Source organism: Pristis pectinata, chromosome 4 (assembly GCF_009764475.1).
Source record: "Pristis pectinata isolate sPriPec2 chromosome 4, sPriPec2.1.pri, whole genome shotgun sequence".
NCBI lineage: Eukaryota > Metazoa > Chordata > Chondrichthyes > Rhinopristiformes > Pristidae > Pristis > Pristis pectinata.
Window position 1 is genome coordinate 5,664,478 of NC_067408.1, and position 21,597 is coordinate 5,686,074.

At 42.2% G+C, this 21,597-nt stretch overlaps 1 protein-coding gene across 1 annotated transcript in view; it reads left to right on the forward strand.

Moving 5' to 3' along the window:
• Positions 1 to 391: 391 nt before the first annotated feature.
• Positions 392 to 21,597, forward strand: part of LOC127569139 (uncharacterized) — a 35,871-nt gene continuing 14,665 nt past the window's right edge. Inside the window, exons 1-4 of the mRNA XM_052013515.1 lie at positions 392 to 2,771; positions 6,449 to 6,477; positions 9,692 to 12,082; positions 18,965 to 21,350. Of these exons, the coding sequence (XP_051869475.1) occupies positions 392 to 2,771; positions 6,449 to 6,477; positions 9,692 to 12,082; positions 18,965 to 21,350 (7,186 nt within the window). The remainder of the gene's footprint in view (positions 2,772 to 6,448; positions 6,478 to 9,691; positions 12,083 to 18,964; positions 21,351 to 21,597) is intronic.

The following is a 21,597-nucleotide window of genomic DNA, read 5'->3' on the forward strand; positions in this document are numbered from 1 at the left end:
AAGTATTGAAAATAAAATTTAACGGGTCACTTCATCAACAACCATGTTTTATGGATGTGCACCATTAAATATTTAGGATAAGAGTACAGCTTTAAGAATTGTAGCTGTAGTTGTCGAAAGGAACTGGTTGTGTCGCTGTCTACCAATAAGAGGCTCAAGTTCACAGAAGGATCCATTGCCCAGCCCACATCCCAGAATAAAATCACCGGAGTCGCAGAGAAAGGCAATCAGTGCGTGCGTTCAGATTATAGAGTCAAGCGAAGGAGGATCAATCTCCTGTCGGTTTAGCTTCGGTATTTCTAGATATATGCTTTCATATTTTGTGGTAAGAACAGTTTTACAGATTAATCGAGAAGAGGCCTAGTTTTGGAAATTAATTGAATGCGGAACAATGGCGTACCCACCGAGGTTATGCTTCACTGTAATTTCTTCCATCTTTCTCGTGTGTGGACCGGAACTAATTTCTGGTCAAATTCGATATTCTATTCCCGAGGAAATGGAGCAAGGCGCATTTGTTGGGAATATCGCTCAAGATTTGGGATTGAATGTACGAAAATTGTCAGCTCGCACATTTCGACTGAGTTCTGATGACGGAGGACGGTATATGGCGGTTAACGTGGATAATGGTCTGCTGTCTATTCGTGAAAGAATCGACAGGGAACGTATTTGTGGACAAGAAGGTATGTGTACTATACCTTTGGAAATAATACTGGAAAATCCTTTTGAGGTGCATCGCGGGGAAGTGGAGATTCTTGATGTAAATGACAACACGCCCACTTTCCGGGACAGTAGCATTGTCTTGCAGATATCCGAAGCGATTCCACCTGGTGTACGCTTTCGTCTCGAGAGCGCGGAAGATCCCGACATTGGAATAAATACTGTGGCCGCCTACGCTCTCAGTATGAGTGAGTACTTTAGTCTGAAAACACGGAGAACCGAGGAGGGCATTATAATTGCCGAGTTGTTGTTAGAGAAATCTTTGGATCGGGAGCTGCAGTCATCCTTTCAGCTGGTGCTAACGGCGACTGATGGTGGGATCCCTCAGAGATCCGGCACAGCTCAGATTCTTATAACTGTATTGGACTTCAATGATAATCCACCTGCATTCGAGCATGATGTTTACAGGGGCAGCATAAATGAAAACGCACCGAAAGGCACCTTAGTGATGAACGTTAAAGCAAATGATTTAGACGAAGGGCTGAATGCTGAGCTGACATATTCTTTCAGTGATCTTACTTCACAAAGAATCCGTGGTGTGCTCAGTTTGGTCCCGGATAGTGGAGAGATTCTAGTTGAAGGGCCGCTGGATTTTGAAGAAGCAAACAGCTACGCACTGGATGTCCAAGCTGTTGATCACGGTTCACCTGCAATTACAGGACACTGTAAAGTGCTGATCAAGGTCATTGATGTGAACGACAACGCACCCGAGATAAAAGTGACGTCAGTCGCGAACAAAATCCCAGAAAATGCTCCACCGGGAACTTACATAACTTTAATCAATGTCATCGATCGTGACTCTGGAGAGAACGGTCAAGTGCGCTGCGAGGTACCAAAGAACGTCCCTTTTCGGCTACAAACATCATCTAAACATATCAGATTAATTACCAGTGGAACTTTGGACCGTGAAGTGGTCTCGGAGTATAACATAACTATTTCAGCCTGGGATTTGGGGTCCCCTTCACTATCAACAAAGAAAACCATCCAGATTGCAATTACTGATGTAAACGATAACGCCCCTCGGTTTGCTGAACCCTTCTACAACATATATGTAACTGAAAATAACGCTCCTGGCGCTTCTGTTTTCACAGTAACCGCGTCCGATCCTGATCTGGACCAGAATTCCTATGTTTCTTACTCCTTTGTGGACAATCATATTCAAAACATGCCTGTGTACGCTTACTTCAGCATTAACTCAATGAACGGGACCATTTACGCGCTGCGCTCTTTTGACTACGAGGAACTCAAAACCTTCCAGATCCATGTTCAAGCCTGTGACGCTGGAGTGCCCCCGCTGAGCAGCAGCGCTACAATAAAGGTGATCATCCTTGATCAAAATGACAACGCTCCGGTAATTGTTTCACCTTCAACACAGAGTGGATCAGCAGCAGTGGAAATTGTGCCCCAATCAGCTGGCCAAGGGTACTTAGTCACCAAGGTAATGGCAGCTGATGCAGATTCTGGTCAGAACGCACGGCTCTTTTATCAGATGGTGAAATCCACCAACCCCAGTTTGTTTACCATTGGACAACATTCTGGTGAAATCAGAACAGTGCGCAACATCGTGGAGTCGGATCTCACCACACAAACTTTGGTCATCTTGGTAAAGGACAATGGGCAGCCAAGCCTTTCCAGTACGGTTACAATTCTCGTTACAGTTTTGCAGAATAGCACAGAAAGAGTCACCGAAAGTAGTAGTTTAGTAGAAAATCCAGAATATTTCTCTGATCTAAATCTTTATTTAATCATCATTTTCAGTTGCACTTCTATTATCTTTCTCCTGATCATTGTTCTGTTGATTGGCATCAAGTGCAAACAGGGCAGAAATATTACACAAGAGTATGATTCCGCAAGTTACTGCTATAAACGTGGAGATTCGCACGACACGTTTAATCGAAGACCTGCAATGGAGGAAACGTTACGCTATCCTGGCACTGGCCGGGTGGTCCATGTGCCAGACATGCATCAATACTCGGTCTGTCTGTCTCCAGAATCAGCGAAAAGTGATTTTCTCTTCTTGAAGCCATGTGGTGCTCCCACCTCTCAGGCCCAGTGTTAAATTACAAGGATGTGTAATATCCAGCTTACTTACTTACTTATTTTTATATATACAGGAATGTGAAACGTTTCGAGTGATGAATTAAAGAAAACTTTCCCTTTGTGCAATTGTTTTGGCTCTTGGTTAAATAGGAGTACCTTTGTTGTAATCGTCAAAAATAAAATTTCCCGCAACTGGAATCTAGCCATCTGACCGTGGTGTCTGTTAACTCTGAGGAGAATCCCGCTGCTTGTCATCTATTGATACGCACAAATAGGTTGCTATTGGATCAATTACTTGAAGGATCTTGGCGCCTGGATGCAGTTATGTGCTTGAAATTAATATCTGAAAATTAATATCAAAAGAATTGTTGACACTTCAATGCATTATATATGAAGTGATGAGAATTCACAGAGCAAAGATAGAAAAAATAACAGATGCTGGATCTCAGATAACAGAATATACTGCAAACACTCAGCATGTCAGCCTGCACCTGTGGAAAAAAAACAGTTATGTTATTTTGAGATCCGGGACCGTTGATCAGAGCTGGTTAAAAGAGAAAGCAATTCAGTGTTTAAATGGCAGAGCAGGTGTGGGAGGGAGGGATGGATAGAAGAAAGGGAGTATCTCTGACATGGTCAGTCCAATTGAGTGAATGTGCGAGGAATGTTAACCGTTAGTTTGTGATAGAGTTTTGCTTTGCTTTTTGTTCTATTTAATGTGCAGCTAATAATAAGGATTTGGGATATTCCCAGCAGTCGGGAAGGGATCTGCCCTCAGTCTGCTCTCATCCCCTGTCCTCCTGGAAAGAACAAGAACCGAGTTCCCCTGCTTGACACCTGCCTCACCACCAGCTTTCTCATTCAATTCAATTTACGTCATTTGCAACATTTGGAAAGCATTTGGAAAGGGAAGTATTTAAAAGAAGTAGTTAACATGACTTTGTGCGTGGGAAATCATGTCTCAAAAATTGGATTGAGATTTTTGAAGAGGTGATGAAGAAGATTGATGATGGCAGGACGGCAGACGTTTTCTGCATGGACTTTAAGAAGGCCTTTTACAAGGTCCCGCATTTAAGCCAGGATGGAAGTTTAAATCAGTAGTCAGTTGGATACAAAATTTGATAGGTGGAAGGAGTCAGAGGGTGGTGGTGGAGGGTTGTTATTCAGATTGGAGTTCTATGACTAGTGGTGTACCACAGGGGTCAGTACTGTGTTCATTGTGATTTGTTATTTATATTAGCAGTTTGCATGAAAATGTGGTTAAGGCGGTTAGTTGGTTTGTGGAGAACATGAACAGTGGTCGTGTAGTGGAGAGTGAAGAAGATTATCTAAGATTACAACAGGATCTTGCTAAATGGTCAAGAAAATGCAGATGGAATTTAAGTTGGACAAGTGCAATGTGTTGTATTTTGGTCACTTAAAGCAGAGCAGAACTTGCACCGTAAATGCTAGGGCTGTGGACAACGTTGCAGAACAGTGACCGAGTGGTACCGGTACATAAATTTTCTGAAAGTGGCCACAGAAATAGACAGGATAGTGAAGAATAGAAGTTGATTTATTATTGTCACATGCAGCGCACTACATTGAACATTTTGTTTTGCATTGCCATCCATACAGATCATGCGATCACATCAGTACACCGAGAAAGTACCATTAATAGAATGTAGAAGGAAGTGTTACAGTTACAGGGAAAGTGCAGTGTTAGCAGAGAATAACGTACAAGGTAATAACGAGGTAGATTGTGAAGTCAAGTGCCAATTTATCGTGCAGTAGGTCCTTAACAGTGGGATAGAAGCTGGCCTTAAGTCTGGTGGTGCTTACGTTCATTAGTCAGGAGATTGAGTACAGGAGCTGGGATGTTATGTTATAGATGCACAGTTCCTTGGTGAGACCACACATAGAGTACTGTGTTCCGGTTGCACAGCTTTGATGGATGTCGTTAAGCTGAAGATGGTGCAGGAAAGATTCACAAGACTGTTACCAGGGCCGGAGCGCTTGTGTTATAACGACGTGTTGGATAGGCTGTGACTTCCTTCCCTGGAGCAGAGGAGGCAGAAGAATGACCGTATAGGCATTTATAAAATCATTAAGGGCAGAAATAAGTTGAATGGACAGTCTTTTTCCCAGAGTAAATTCAGGTGAAAGAGGAAAGTTTTAAAAGAGACCTGAGGGGTAACTTTTTCACACAGAGGGTGGTGGGTATGTGGAATGAGCTGACAGAGAAAACTGTCGAGGCATGTACAATTACAGGTTTACAAGACTTTTGGACAGGTACATGGATGGAAAAATTTGAGAGAGATATGGGCCAAATGCAGGCAAAAACGATCAGCTCTGAGAGACATCTTGGCCGGCATAGAAAGATAAGCCTTACCGCTGATTTTGGAGGTGATCACTCTATGAGTCTAATGCAATGTCTTCACAATGTAATGGGTTTATACTGGGGAACCCAAAAGAAGATTGGATGATTGCTTTACAGAGCACATGCGTTCCGTCGATAGGAATGAAAACAAGCTTCCGGTTTCTTACTAAGTTTATTTGCCAGTACCACTCTGACCTTTTATACCCTGGCCTCTCCTACTTTTACGAAGAGTCCAATCAAGGAAGAAGGAATGATGAACAGCATTCCATCTTCCAGCTGGACATGTTTCAGCAATCCGGACTTAATACTGAATTCTCTTAAATTGATTTAAATCTTTACTGTCTGCCCCTATCATAATTTTCGCGGAACTTTTCTCTTTATATTTGTATTGATGCTTGGAGTTCTACAGCAAAGAACCATGCCCTTCGGCCCATTGCTTTAATGCAGTCCGTCATGCTTATCTATACTAATCCCACTTGCCTGCATTAATTCCATATCCCTCTATGCCCGGCTCATTCAAGGACTTGTGTAGATGCCTCTTCCATGTTTATGATTTTCCTGCCTTCGCCTCCTCCTCTGCCACCTCATTCCAGATACCAGCTAACCTTTGTGTGACAAATTACCCATCAGATCCCGTTTAACTTTTCTCCATTCACCCCTATTTACTCTAGTTTTAGATACCCCTACCATGGGAAATAGACACTTGCTATCTTCCCTATCTGTGCCCCTCATTATTTTACATGAGGGGCACTCTTTATCATGTCACCTCTCAGTTTCGTTCGCTCCAGAAAAGCAGACCTAGTCAATCCTTCTGATAACTGAATATATGCAATCCAGGCAACATCCTCGTGAATAATTTCTGCGCGTTTTCTGGGTTAATCGCGTCTCTTCTGCTGTCTGACGACCAATTCTGCACGCAATATTCCAAGTGCGGTCGAACCAATCTTTTTTTTTCAACTGTGACATGACATCCCACTCTTATACTCAGTGCCTCGTTGATGAAAGTACGCATGCCATACGCCTTCCTCACCACCCCCGTCCACTTATGTTTCTACTACCTGGGAACTATGTTCGTGTACCCCCAAGGTCTCTCCGTTCAATAATACTTACCAGAACTCCAGAATTCACTGTGTATATAATAGCCTGCTGGGAATGTCCCGCCGCGTTGCTGTTGTGAATTCACCCCAGAGAAAAAGGACCATATACTGATCCTAAATGCCACTCCAACAGTACATATCCTTATTCGGTCTTATCCTCTGAGAGACATTCCTGTTGACTATCCTCCACTCCCCATCTTCCCTGCTGAACTGATCCGTTTTCTTTCTCTCCCAGTTCTGGTGAAGGGTACCAGACCTGAAGCGGTAATCGTTTGTCTTTCCAAAGAGACTGCTGAGGGTTTCTAGCAATTCAGCTTTTTAAAACAGATAAGAATTTACAGTTGGCTCAGTTGGATTATGACTCTCTATGCAGCCGGAATGATTTAGCTACAAAAAAGCTAAATGTAGTAGTAAAACGAATACCTGTTTTAGATAAAATCATAAAACGTTCTATTAAGGTGGTTTTATAGGGATCATTCCAATACACGACATTAAAACTTGTCGGTGAAATTATGCATTGCATAGATTACATGAAATGATATACATATCAAACAAGCTATTCAGTGCATTACATCCACGTCTTTGAAAATGTTTTGCATGATGCGGGTTCTATCACTCTTTGCCTATTATTGGACAACACTGCTGATAACTTGATGCCAAAATGTTTGGTTTAGCCTTAAATGCAAACCGTTTGTAAATAAGTGTTTATAACTGAAACTCTGTCAAGGCAATCGGCTGATACTCTGAAAATATTTCATAAAACATCAAAGGTATTTTTGGAAGCCTGCGTTATATTGCCAGGTAGAAAGTGAGAATTCTAACCCGCTTTCAACAGGGAATTTTAAACTGCTTTCCATTCGAATTTTTATGCATATTGAATGATCTATACCAAACCTCTGTTGGCTGACACACGAAAGAAAGTTCTGAGCCCAATGCTCGTTACAACTCACTGGCCAGAATCCACGAAAGGGTCTCTTTATCTGAGTTCTGGCATTTTTCGCCGTTTCTGACACATTCATCTGGATACCGCATTTAGATGAAGTGGGTGTTGCTTCCGCTTGAGAAGTGATGGTTCTAATAATGTGAGCAGGTGTCAATACGTTGTGGGCCTTCTTTGAACAAGATTATTTTAACAGTGAAATGTGCAAAACTAGGAGCTCAAAACGAAATTAACACACGACATGGACACTTATTGTCCAGAATACAGACAGAGTGCAGGAAATTGACATTTAACAGACTTGAATTTGTCACATGTCAAATTGGAGGGTGGCTTAAATGAACCAAAGTAATGAGAAGATTTTGTTTGAATTTATGCACGGTAATCTTATTCTTCCTGTCGGAGGACTTATGGCTAACATACAGGCTGAAATGGGGACCTAGAATGATTCATTCAGTGGGGGACAATCTGAATACTTATTTGGTTTGCTTTCAGCATTTGCCCGCAATTATTGAATAACTGCATTCAATATTTTCAAAGCAGTGTTATTTTTTCATAACTGAACAATTCACAAACCCTCCAGTAAATGTTTTCATTTAACTTAAGCATTCTATACTGATGTCATTGTCTTTGCAAGTGAATTGGGTTTCTGCCAGTTTAACTCGGCTTCAGTTAACATTACACTCATGTTTCAACGGGTTGAATATAAGTGTTGAATTCCATCGCCAAACTGAGATTGAACGCACTTGACCTCCAGCCATTATTTGATCAGCTGAGACACCAAAGAGGTCGTTTGAGGTATCAGGAGCAACGTCGCAGCTTCGGGTCTGACTTGACGCATTTAAACCCTTAAATTTCGTGCACATAATTTTGCTGTTGTCGGACTTTTACCTGAGGTCTGAGGGAAGTTATTAATGTGTGAAAGCCTTTGTTGTGAAGTTTTCCTTTGTTGTGTCGTTGCAAACGTGAACAATACCAGCTCTGAAATTGCGAGTGGCGTTAATCGTAAACGGCTATTTTACGCGGGGTACGGAAATACGCGGGCAAATCCATGCAGCAGCGGAAATGATGCTCCCGTCAGTGGACCTTGCGAGCTCCCTCAACAGGGTTTGTGTCGATGAAGAAAAATAATATCTAGGGTACAAATAATAACTGACAGAAGTTGCTGAATCTGTGTATCTGAAGACATCAGGTCACCCCTAAATCACCCGCAGCATAATTCCATTTCTCAATCTTTCATTAATCTTTCATTAATGACTGCAACCAGCCCTTGAAAAAATGCAAAATTCCGTATTTCTCAGGATGAACTGATGATTTCGCTCGGAGACGGGATCAAATGAGCCAGAGTAGTTTGAAGAATATTTGCGCACATTTTGCTCAAATTTCTATTCGAGGACAACTGGCGTTACTTCACTATTTACACTCAATGGCAACGAAGAAATCCACGGTTTCAGATAAAAGAAATGCATGTGAGATTTAAATAAGTATTTGGATAGGCGGAAATTAATCTGGACATGTCAATCCATACCACATGACAAGTAACGAAATGAAAGAGCAGATGCGAAGTTTGTACTTTCTCGTTTTGCTGTTCCAGCTGCATGTGAAGTATCAGAGAATGCTTGTGTATTGCTCCGTTATAGTTTAGTCAAAGTTTATCTCTCCAGGAACGAAATTACACATACTGTTCAATATTTGGTCTGAGGTTCGTGAGATTGTCGTTCTGGACACAACGATTCTTTTTCTCTCAGGATACTTATTTCAACACCTCTAGTAAAACACGAAATTGCTTGAACTCTTGGTGTGTTCTCGAAGCCCCAACTTGAATATCTGAAAAGTAATAATGACATTCTCAAGAATACCTCCTTCGATTCTGAAAGAGGTTACCATTGCTTGAAAAACTGTTTATTGGGAAGAGAATAACAATCTGCAACTGCAAAAGTAGGGAACATTTATGTAGAATTTATTTTTTCCCACGCTTAACTGCGATTATCAGGCTCAACATACGTACGATTGTAAGCAGGGAAACTTTTCCCCGCATAATACAATGGACTACTGCAATAATGTTGCAACCACTTTATTCCTCGTTACGTTCTGAGTGAACTGGTTGGCCGTGTTAAAATTTGAAGGCAAAACGCCTCTAAACGTGGATGTTATGACTTTCGAAGTTAAATATTGCAAACAAAAGTGAAACCATCATTTTAATCAATAACAACGTTTTATGGTTGCACACCATTAAATATTTAGGATAACAATACAGCTTTAAGAATTGCAGCTGTAGTTGGTGAAAAGAACTGGTTGTGTCGCTGTCTACCAATGAGAAGCTGAAGTGTCCAGATGGATCCATTGCCCCTCCCACATCTCAGAATAAAAATACCAGAGACGACGAGAAGGCGAGCAGTGCCTGCGTTTACCTCGCAGAGTCAAGCGAAGAAGGATCAATTCCCTGTCTTTTTAGATTCGGCTTTTAAATATATGCCTTCATATATTGTGGGAAGAAGAGTTTAACCGATTAATCGAGCAGAGGCCTAGTTTTGGTAATTAATTGAATACGGAACAATGGCGTACCCGCCGAGGATTGTTTTCATTGTGATGGCTTTCATGTTTCTCGTATGTGCACCGGATCTAATCTCCGGGCAAATTCGTTATTCTATTCCCGAGGAAATGGAGCAAGGGGCATTCGTTGGGAATATCGCTCAAGATTTGGGATTGAATGCACGGAGATTGTCAGCTCGCAAATTTCGACTGAACTCTGATGACGGAGGACGGTATATGGCGGTTAACGCGGATACTGGTCTGTTGTCTATTCGTGAAAGAATCGACAGGGAACGCATTTGTGGACAAGCCGGTATGTGTACTATACCTTTCGAAATAATAGTGGAAAATCCGTTGGAGGTGCATGGTGGGGAAGTGGAGATTCTTGATGTAAATGACAATTCCCCTACTTTCCGGAACAGTAACATTACCTTGCAGATGTCCGAAGCGATTCCACCTGGAGTGCGCTTCCGTCTTAAGAGTGCGGACGATCCCGACATTGGAATAAATACTGTCGCCGGCTACGCACTCAGTTCCAGTGAGTACTTTAGTCTGAAAACACGGAAAACCGAGGACGGTATTATGATTGCCGAGTTGCTGTTAGAGAAACCTTTGGACCGAGAGCTACAGTCATCCTTTCAGCTGGTGCTGACAGCATCGGATGGTGGGAACCCTCAGACATCCGGCACAACTCAGATTCTTATTACTGTATTGGACATCAATGATAATCCACCTGTCTTCGAGCAGGAAGTCTACAGGGGCAGCTTACCTGAAAATGTACCAAAGGGCACCTTAGTAATGAAAGTTAAAGCAAATGATTTGGACGAAGGGCTGAATGCTGAGCTGACATATTCTTTCAGTGATCCTATTTCCTTGGGAAGAGTGCAGGATTTGTTCAGTTTATGTCCTGATACTGGAGAGATTGTCGTTGAAGGGCCGCTGGATTTTGAGGAAGCAAACAGCTACTCACTGGATATTCAAGCTGTCGATCGCGGTTCACCTGCAATTACGGGACACACCAAAGTGGTGCTCAAGGTAACGGACGTGAACGACAACGCACCCGAGATAAAAGTGACGTCAGTCGCGAACAAAATCCCAGAAAATGCTCCACCGGGAACTTTCATCACCTTGATTAATATTGTTGATCGTGATTCTGGAGAGAACGGTCAAATGCGCTGCGAGGTACCAAAGAACGTCCCTTTTCGGCTACAAACATCATCTAAACATATAAGATTAATTACCAGTGGAATTTTGGACCGTGAAGTGGTCTCGGAGTATAACATATCTATTTCAGCCTGGGATTTGGGGTCCCCTTCACTATCAACAAAGAAAACCATCCAGATTGCAATTACTGATGTAAACGATAACGCCCCTCGGTTTGCTGAACCCTCCTACAACATATATGTAACTGAAAATAACGCTCCTGGCGCTTCTGTTTTCACAGTAACCGCGTCCGATCTTGATCTGGACCAGAATTCCTATGTTTCTTACTCCTTTGTGGACAATCATATTCAAAACATGCCTGTGTACGCTTACTTCAGCATTAACTCAATGAACGGGACCATTTACGCGCTGCGCTCTTTTGACTACGAGGAACTCAAAACCTTCCAGATCCATGTTGAAGCCCGTGACGCTGGAGTGCCCCCGCTGAGCAGCAGCGCTACAATGAATGTGATCATCCTTGACCAAAATGACAACGCTCCGGTAATTGTTTCACCTTCAACACGGAGTGGATCAGCAGCAGTGGAAATTGTGCCCCAATCAGCTGGCCAAGGGTACTTAGTCACGAAGATACTGGCAACTGATGCAGATTCTGGTCAGAACGCGCGGCTGTTTTATCGGATGTTGAAATCCACCAACCCCAGTTTGTTTATCATTGGACAACATTCTGGTGAAATCAGAACAGCGCGCAACATCTTGGAGTCGGATCTCACCACACAAACTTTGGTCATCTTGGTAAAGGACAATGGGCAACCAAGCCACTCCAGTACGGTTACAATTCTCGTTACAGTTTTGCAGAATAGCACAGAAAGAGTCACCGAAAGTAGTAGTTTAGTAGAAAATCCGGAATATTTCTCTGATCTAAATCTTTATTTAATCATCATTTTCAGTTGCACTTCTATTATCTTTCTCCTGATCATTGTTCTGTTGATTGGCATTAAGTGCAAACAGGGCAGAAATATTACACAAGAGTATGACCCCGCCAGTTATTGCTACAAACAAGGAGATTCGCTCGACACGTTTAATCGAAGACCTGCAATGGAGGAAACGTTACGCTATCCTGGTACTGGCCGGGTGGTCCGTGTGCCAGATATGCATCAATACTCGCTCTGTCTGTCTCCGGAATCAGCGAAATGTGATTTTCTCTTCTTGAAGCCATGCGGTGCTCCCACTTCTCAGGTCCAGTGTTAAATTACAAGGATGTGTAGTGTCCAGCTTACTTACTTATTTTTTATATATCCAGGAATGTGAATTGTTGCGAGTGATGAATTAAAGAAAACATTCCCTTTGTGCAATTGTTTTGGCCTTTGGTTAAATAGGAGTACCTTTGTTGTAATCGTCAAAAATAAAATTTCCCGCAACTAGAATCTAGCCATCTGACCGTGGTGTCTGTTAACTCTGAGGAGAATCCCGCTGCTTGTCATCTATTGATACGCACAAATAGGTTGCTATTGGATCAATTACTTGAAGGATCTTGGCGCCTGGATGCAGTTATGTGCTTGAAATTAATATCTGAAAATTAATATCAAAAGAATCCTTGACACATTTAAATGTATTCCATATGAGGTGATGAGAATTCACAGAGCAAAGATAGAAAAAATAACAGATGCTGGATCTCAGATAACAGAATATACTGCAAACACTCAGCATGTCAGCCTGCACCTGTGGAAAAAGAAACAGTTATTTTACTTTGAGATCCGGGACCGTTGATCAGAGCTGCTTAAAGGGAAAGAAATTCAGTGTTTAAATGGCAGAGCAGCTGTGGGAGGGAGGGATGGATAGAAGAAAGGGAATATCTCTGACATGGTCAGTCCAATTGAGTGAATGTGCGAGGAATGTTAACAGTTTGTTTGTGATAGAGTTTTGTTTTGCTTTTCGTTCTATTTAATGTGCAGCTAATAATAAGGATTTGGGATATGCCCAGCAGTCGTGAAGGGATCTGTCGTCAGTCTGCTCTCATCCCCTATCGTCCGGTAAAGAACAAGAACAGAGTTTCCCTGCTTGACACCTGCCTCACCACCAGCTTTCTCATTCAATTCAATTTACGTCATTTGGAAAGCATTTGGAAAGGGAAGTATTTAAAAGAAGTAGTTAACATGACTTTGTGCATGGGAAATCATGTCTCAAAAATTGGATTGAGATTTTTGAAGAGGTGATGAAGAAGATTGATGATGGCGGGACGGCAGACGTTTTCTGCATGGACTTTAAGAAGGCCTTTTACAAGGTCCCGCATTTAAGCCAGGATGGAAGTTTAAATCAGTAGTCAGTTGGATACAAAATTTGATAGGTGGAAGGAGTCAGAGGGTGGTGGTGGAGGGTTGTTATTCAGATTGGAGTTCTATGACTAGTGGTGTACCACAGGGGTCAGTACAGTGTTCATTGTGATTTGTTATTTATATTAGCAGTTTGCATGAAAATGTGGTTAAGGCGGTTAGTTGGTTTGTGGAGAACATGAACAGTGGTCGTGTAGTGGAGAGTGAAGAAGATTATCTAAGATTACAACAGGATCTTGCTAAATGGTCAAGAAAATGCAGATGGAATTTAAGTTGTAATGTGTTGTATTTTGGTCACTTAAAATAGGGCAGAACTTGCACCGTAAATGCTAGGGCTGTGGACAACCTTGCAGAACAGTGACCGAGTGGTACCGGTACATAAATTTTCTGAAAGTGGCCACAGAAATAGACAGGATAGTGAAGAATAGAAGTTGATTTATTATTGTCACATGTAGCGCACTACATTGAACATTTTGTTTTGCATTGCCATCCATACAGATCATGCGATCACATCAGTACACCGAGAAAGTACCATTAATAGAATGTAGAAGGAAGTGTTACAGTTACAGGGAAAGTGCAGTGTTAGCAGAGAATAACGTACAAGGTAATAACGAGGTAGATTGTGAAGTCAAGTGCCAATTTATCGTGCAGTAGGTCCTTAACAGTGGGATAGAAGCTGGCCTTAAGTCTGGTGGTGCTTACGTTCATTAGTCAGGAGATTGAGTACAGGAGCTGGGATGTTATGTTATAGATGCACAGTTCCTTGGTGAGACCACACATAGGGTACTGTTCCAGTTGGGCAGCTTCGATGGATGTCGCTCAGCTGAAGATGGTGCAGGAAAGATTCACAAGACTGTTACCAGGACCGGAGCGCTTGTGTTATAACGACGTGCTGGATCGGCTGGGACTTCCTTCCCTGGAGCAGAGGAGGCCGAGGGATGACCGTATAGGCGTTTATAAAATCATTAAGGCAGAGATAAGTTGAATGGACAGTCTTTTTCCCAGAGTAAATTCAGGTGAAAGTGGAAAGTTTTAAGAGACCTGAGGGGTAACTTTTTCACACAGAGGGTGGTGGGTATGTGGAATGAGCTGACAGAGGAAACTGTCGAGGCAGGTCCAATTATAAGTTTACAAGACTTTTGGACTGGTACATGGATGGAAATGTTTGAGGGAAATAGGGGCCAAATGCAGGCAAATACGATCAGCTCTGAGAGACATCTTGGTTGGCATAGAAAGTTAAGCCGTACCACTGATTTTCGAGGTGATCACTCTATGAGTCTAATGGAATGTCTTCACAATGTAATGGGTCTAAACTGGGGAACCCAAAAGAAGATTGGGTGACTGCTTTGCAGAGCAAGTGCGTTCAGTCGATAGCAATGAAAACGAGCTTCCGGTTGCTTACTAAGTTTATTTGCCAGTACCACTCTGACCTTTTATACCCTGGCTTCTCCTACTTTTACAAAGAGTCCAAGCAAGGAAGCAGGAATGATGAACAACATTCCATCTTCTAGCTGGACATGTTTCAGCAATCCGGACTTAATACTGAATTCTCTTAAATTGAATCTTTACTGTCTGCCCCTATCATAATTTTGGCGGAAATTTTCTCTTTATACTTGTATTGATGCATGGAGTTCTACAGCAAAGAAACATGCCCTTCGGCCCATTGTTTTTATGCAGTCCGTCATGCTTATCTATACTAATCCCACTTGCCTGCAATAATTCCATATCCCTCTATGCCCGGCTCGTTCAGGGACTTGTGTAGATGCCTCTTCCATGTTTATGATGTTCCTGCCTTCGCCTCCTCCTCTGCCACCACATTCCAGATACCAGCTAACCTTTGTGTGACAAATTACCCATCAGATCCCGTTTAACTTTCCTCCATTCACCCCTATTTACTCTAGTTTTAGATACCCCTACCATGGGAAATAGACGCTCGCTATCTTCCCTATCTGTGCCCCTCATTATTTTACACACTCTTTATCATGTCACCTCTTAGTTTCGTTCGCTCCAGAAAAGCAGACCTAGTCAATCCTTCTGATAACTGAATCTCTGCAATCCAGGCAACATCCTCGTGAATAATTTCTGCGCGTTTTCTGGGTTAATCGCGTCGGTCCTGTTGTCTGGCGACCAAAACTGCACGCAATATTCCAAGTGCGGTCGAACCAATCTTTTTTTTCCAACTGTGACATGACATCCCTCTCTTATACTCAGTGCCTCGTTGATGAAAGTACGCATGCCATACGCCTTCCTCACCACCCCCGTCCACTTATGTTTCTGTTACCTGGGACTATGTTCGTGTGCCCCCAAGGTCTCTCTGTTTAACAATACTTCCCAGAAGTCCAGAATTCACTGTGTATATAATAGCCTACTGGGAATGTCCCGCCGCTTTTCCGCTGTGAATTCACCCCAGACAAAAAGAAGCATATACTGATCCTAAATGCCACTCCAACAGTACATATCCTTATTCGGTCTTATCCTCTGAGAGACATTCCTGTTGACTATCCTCCACTCCCCATCTTCCCTGCTGAACTGATCCGTTTTCTTTCTCTCCCAGTTCTGGTGAAGGGTACCAGACCTGAAGCGGTAATCTTTTGTGTTTCCACAGATGAGACTGCTGAGGGTTTCTAGCAATTCGGCTTTTTAAAACAGATTAGAGTTTTCAGTTGGCTCAATTGGATTATGACCCTCTATGCAACCGGAATGATTTAGCTACAAAAAAGCTAAATGTAGTAGTAAAACGAATACCTGTTTTAGATAAAATCATAAAACGTTCTATTAAGGTAGTTTTATAGGGATCATTCCAATACATGACATTAAAACTTGTTGGTGAAATTATGCATTGCATAGATTACATGAAATGATATACATATCAAACAAGCCATTCAGTGCAGTACATCCACGTCTTTGAAAATGTTTTGCATGATGCGGGTTCTATCACTGTTTGTCTATTATTGTACAACACTGCTGATAACTTGATGCCAAAATGTTTGGTTTAGCCTTAAATGCAAACCGTTTGTAAATAAACGTTTACGACTGAAACTCTGTCAAGGCAATCGGCTGATACTCTGGAAATATTTCGTAAAACATCAATGGGATTTTTGGAAGCCTGCGTTATATTGCCAGGTAGAAATTGGGAATTCTAACCTGCTTCCAACAGGGAATTTTGAACTGCTTTCCATTCGAATTTTTATGCATATTAAATGATCTATACCAAACTTCTGTTGGCTGGCACACGAACGGAAGTTCTGAGCCCAATGCTCGTAACAACTCACTGGCCAGAATCTATGAAAGGGTCTCTTTATCTGAGTTCTGGCATTTTTCGCCGTTTCTGACACATTCATCTGGATTCCGCATTTAGATGAAGTGGGTGTTGTTTCCGCTTGAGGAGTGATGGTTTTAATAGTGTGAGCAGGTGTCAATGCATTGCGGGCCATGTTTGAACAAAATTATTTTAACAGTGAAATGTGCAAAACTAGAAGCTCAAAACGAAGTTAACACACGACATGGACACTTATTGTCCAGAATACAGACAGAATGCAGGAAATTGACATTTAACAGACTTGAATTTGTCACATGTCAAATTGGAGGGTGGCTTAAATGAACCAAAATAATGAGAAGATTTTGTTTGAATTTATGCACGGTGATCTTAATCTTGCTGTCAGAGGACTTATGGCTAACATACAGGCTGAGATGGGGATCTAGAATGATTCATTCAGTGGGCTACAATCTGAATTCTCCATTTGGTCAGCCTTCAGCGTTTGCCCGCAATTGTTGAATAACTGCATTCAACATTTTCAAAGCAGTTTTTTTTTCATAACTGAATAATGCACAAACCGTCCAATAAATGTTTTCATTTAACTTAAGCATTCTATACTGATGTCATTGTCGTTACAGGTAAATTGGGTTTCTGTCAGTTTAACTCGGCTTCAGTTATCATTACGCTCATATTTCAAAGGGTTGAATATGTGTTGAATTCCATCGCCAAACTGAGAATGAACGCTCTTGACCTCCAGCCATTATTCGATCAGCTGAGACACCAAGGAAGTTGTTTGAGGTATCAGAGCAACGTCGCAGTTTCGGGTCTGACTTGACGCATTTAAACCCTTAAATTTCGTGCACATAATTTTGCTGTTGTCGGCCTTTTACCTGACATCTGAGGGAAGTTACTAATGTGTGAAATCCTTTGTTGTGAAGTTTTCCTTTGTTGTTTCATTGCAAACGTGAACAATACCAGCTCTGAAATTGCGAGTGGCGTTAATTGTAAACGGCCATTTTACGCGGGGGAAGGAAATACGCGGGCAAATTCAAGCAGCAGCGGAAATGATGGTCACGTCAGTGGACCTTGCGAGCTCCCTCAGCAGGGTATGTGTCGATGAAGGAAAATAATATCTAGGGTAAAAATATTAACTGACAGAAGTTGCTGAATCCGTGGATCTGAAGACATCAGGTCACCCCTAAATCACCCGCAGCATAATTCCATTTCTCAATCTTTCATTAATCTTTCATTAATGACTGCAACCAGCCCTTGAAAAAATACAAACCCCCGTATTTCTCATGACGAATTGATGATTTCGCTCGGAGACGGGATCAAATGAGCCAGAGTAGTTTGAAGAATATTTGCGCGCATTTTGCTCAAATTTCTATTCGAGGACAACTGGCGTTACTTCACTATTTACACTCAAAAGCAACGAAGAAATCCATGGTTTCAGATAAAAGAAATGCATGTGAGATTTAAATAAGTATTTGGATAGGCGGAAATTAACCTGGACTTGTCAATCCATACCACATGACAAGTAACGAAATGAAAGATCACATGCCAGGTTTGTACTTCCTCGTTTTTCTGTTCCAGTTGCATGTGAAGTATCAGAGAATGCTAGTGTAGTGCTCCATTATAGTTTGGTCAATGTTTATCTCTCCAATAACGAAATTACACATACTCTTCAATATTTGTTCTGAGATTCATGAGATTGCCGTGCTGGACACAACGGTTCTTTTTCTCTCAGGATACTTATTTGATCACCTCATGTAAAACACGAAGTTGTTTGAACAGTTGGTGTGTTCTCGAAGTCACAATTTGAATATCTGAAAAGTAATAATGACATTCTCAAGAACACCTCCTTCGATTGTCAAAGAGGTTACCATTGCTTGAGAAATTGTTTATTGGAAAGACAATAATAAACTGCAACTGGAAAAGTAGGGAACATCTCTGTAGAATTTATTTTTTTTACCAACGTTATCTGCGGTTATGAGGCTCCAACATACGTACCATTGGAAGCAGGGAAACTTTTTCCCATATAATACAAAGGACTACTGCAATACTGTTGCAAGCTATTTGTTTCTCATTACGTTCTAAGCGAATTGGTTGGCCTTGTTAAAATTTCAAGACAAAATGCCTTTAAACGTGGGTGTTATGAATTTGGAAGTTAAACACGGAAAACAAAATTGAAACGATAATTTTAATCAATAGCTACGTTTTATGGTTGCACACCATTAAATATTTAGGATAACAGTACAGCTTTAAGAATTGCAGCTGTAGTTGGTGAAAAGAACTGGTTGTGTCGCTGTCTACCAATGAGAAGCTGAAGTGCACAGATGGATCCATTGCCCCTCCCACATCCCAGAATAAAAATACCAGAGTCGGCGAGAAAGGCGAGCAGTGCCTGCGATAAGCTCGCAGAGTCAAGCTAAGGCGGATCAATCTTCTGTCTTTTTAGATTCGGCGGTTAAATATATGCGATTATATTTTGTGGTAAGAAGAGTTTTACGGATTAATCAGACAGAGGCCTAGTTTTGCAAATTAACTGAATGCGGAACAATGGCGTACCCGCCGAGCATTGCTTTCATTGTGGTTGCTTGCATGTTTCTCGCATGTGCACCGGATCTAATCTCCGGCCAAATTCGTTATTCTATTTCCGAGGAAATGGAGCAAGGGGCATTTGTTGGGAATATCGCTCAAGATTTGCGATTGAATGTACAGAAATTGTCAGGTCGTAAATTTCGACTGAGCTCAGATGACGGAGGACGGTACATGCAGGTTAATGTGGATAATGGTCTGTTGTCTGTTTGTGAAAGGATAGACAGGGAACGTATTTGTGGACAAGCAGGTATGTGCACTTTACCTTTCGAAATAACACTGGAAAATCCGTTGGAGTTGCATCGCGGGGAAGTGGAGATTCTTGATATAAATGACAATTCGCCCACTTTCCGGGAGAGCAACATTGCCTTGCAGATGTCCGAAGCGATTCCACCTGGGGTACGCTTCCGTCTTAAGAGTGCGATCGATCCCGACATTGGAATAAATACTGTCTCCGCCTACGCACTCAGTTCCAGTGAGTACTTCAGTCTGAGAACACGGAAAACCGAGGACGGCATTATAATTGCCGAGTTGCTGTTAGAGAAATCTTTGGACCGAGAGCTACAGTCATCCTTTCAGCTGGTGCTGACAGCCACGGATGGTGGGACCCCTCAGAGATCCGGCACAGCTCTTATTCTTATTACTGTATTGGACTTCAATGATAATCCACCTGTCTTCGAACACGACGTTTACAGGGGCAGCTTACCTGAAAATGCACCAAAAGGCACCTTAGTGATGAAAGTTAAAGCAAATGATTTTGATGAAGGGCTGAATGCTGAGCTGACATATTCTTTCAGTGATCTTATTTACCTGGGAAGAGTGCAGGATCTGTTCAGTTTAGGTCATGATACTGGAGAGATTCGCGTTGAAGAGCCGCTAGATTTTGAGGAAGCAAACAGCTATTCACTAGATATTCAAGCTGTTGATCACGGTTCACCTGCAATTACAGGACACTCCAAAGTGGTGATCAAGGTAACGGACGTGAACGACAACGCACCCGAGATAAAAGTGACGTCAGTCGCGTACAAAATCCCAGAAAATGCTCCACCGGGAACTTTCATCACCTTGATTAATATTGTTGATCGTGACTCTGGAGAGAACGGTCAAGTGCACTGCGAGGTACCAAAGAACGTCCCCTTTAGGTTGCAAACATCATCGAGCTATTATAAATTAATTACCAGTGAAACGTTGGACCGTGAAGCGGTCTCGGAGTATAAAATATATGTTTCAGCCTGGGATATGGGTTACCCTTCACTGTCAACAAATAAAACCATCCAGATTGCAATTACTGATGTGAATGATAACGCCCCTCGGTTTGCCGAACCCTCCTACAACATATATGTGACTGAAAATAACGCTCCTGGCGCTTCTATTTTCGCAGTAACCGCGTCCGATCCTGATCTGGACCAGAATTCCTATGTTTCTTACTCCTTTATGGACAATCATCTTCAAAACGTGACTGTGTCCACTTACCTCAGCATTAACTCAATGAACGGGACCATTTACGCGCTGCGCTCTTTTGACTATGAGGAACTCAAAAACTTCCAGTTCCACGTTAAAGCCCGTGACGCTGGAGTGCCCCCGCTGAGCAGCAGCACTACAGTGAATGTGATCATCCTGGATCAAAATGACAACGCTCCAGTAATTGTTTCACCTTCAGCACAGAGTGGATCAGCAGCAGTGGAAATTGTGCTCCAGTCTGTGGGACAAGGGTACTTGGTCACCAAGATAATGGCAACTGATGGAGATTCTGGTCAGAACGCGCGACTCTTCTATCAGATGATGAAAGCTACCGACCCCAGTTTGTTTACCGTTGGGCAATATTCTGGTGAAATCAGAACAGCGCGCAATTTCTTGGAGTCGGATCCCACCGCACAAACTTTGGTCATCTTGGTGAAGGACAATGGGCAGCCAAGCCTCTCCAGCACGGTTACAATTCACATTACAGTTTTGCAAAACAGCACCGAAAGAGTCGCTGAAAGTAGTAATTTAGTGAAAAATCCGGAATATTTCTCTGATCTCAATCTTTATTTAATTATCATTTTCAGTTGCACTTCCATTGTCTTTCTTGTGATCATCGTTCTGTTGATTGGAATCAAGTGTAAACATGACAGAAATATATCCCAAGAGTATGATTCCGCCAGTTATTGCTACAAACGTGGACATTCACACGGCATGTTTAATCGAAGACCTGCAATGGAGGAAACCTTGAGCTATCCCGGGACTGGCCGGCTGGTCCGTGTGCCAGACATGCATCAATACTCGGTCTGTCTGTCTCCAGAATCAGCGAAAAGTGATTTTCTCTTCTTGAAGCCATGCGGTGCCCCAGCCTCTCAGGCCCAATGCTAAATTACAAGGCTGCATAGCAACAAGGGATGTCCAGCTTATTTGTCGCCATTTTTATATATCCAGTAAGGCGAATCATTACGAGTGAAGTATTTAAGAAAACATTCCCTTTGTGAAATTGTTTTGGCTCTTGTTTAAATAAGAGTGTAGTTGTTGTAATGGTCACAGTATTCCAAATGAGACCTCACCAGTGCCCCATAGAGCCTCAACAACACTTCCTT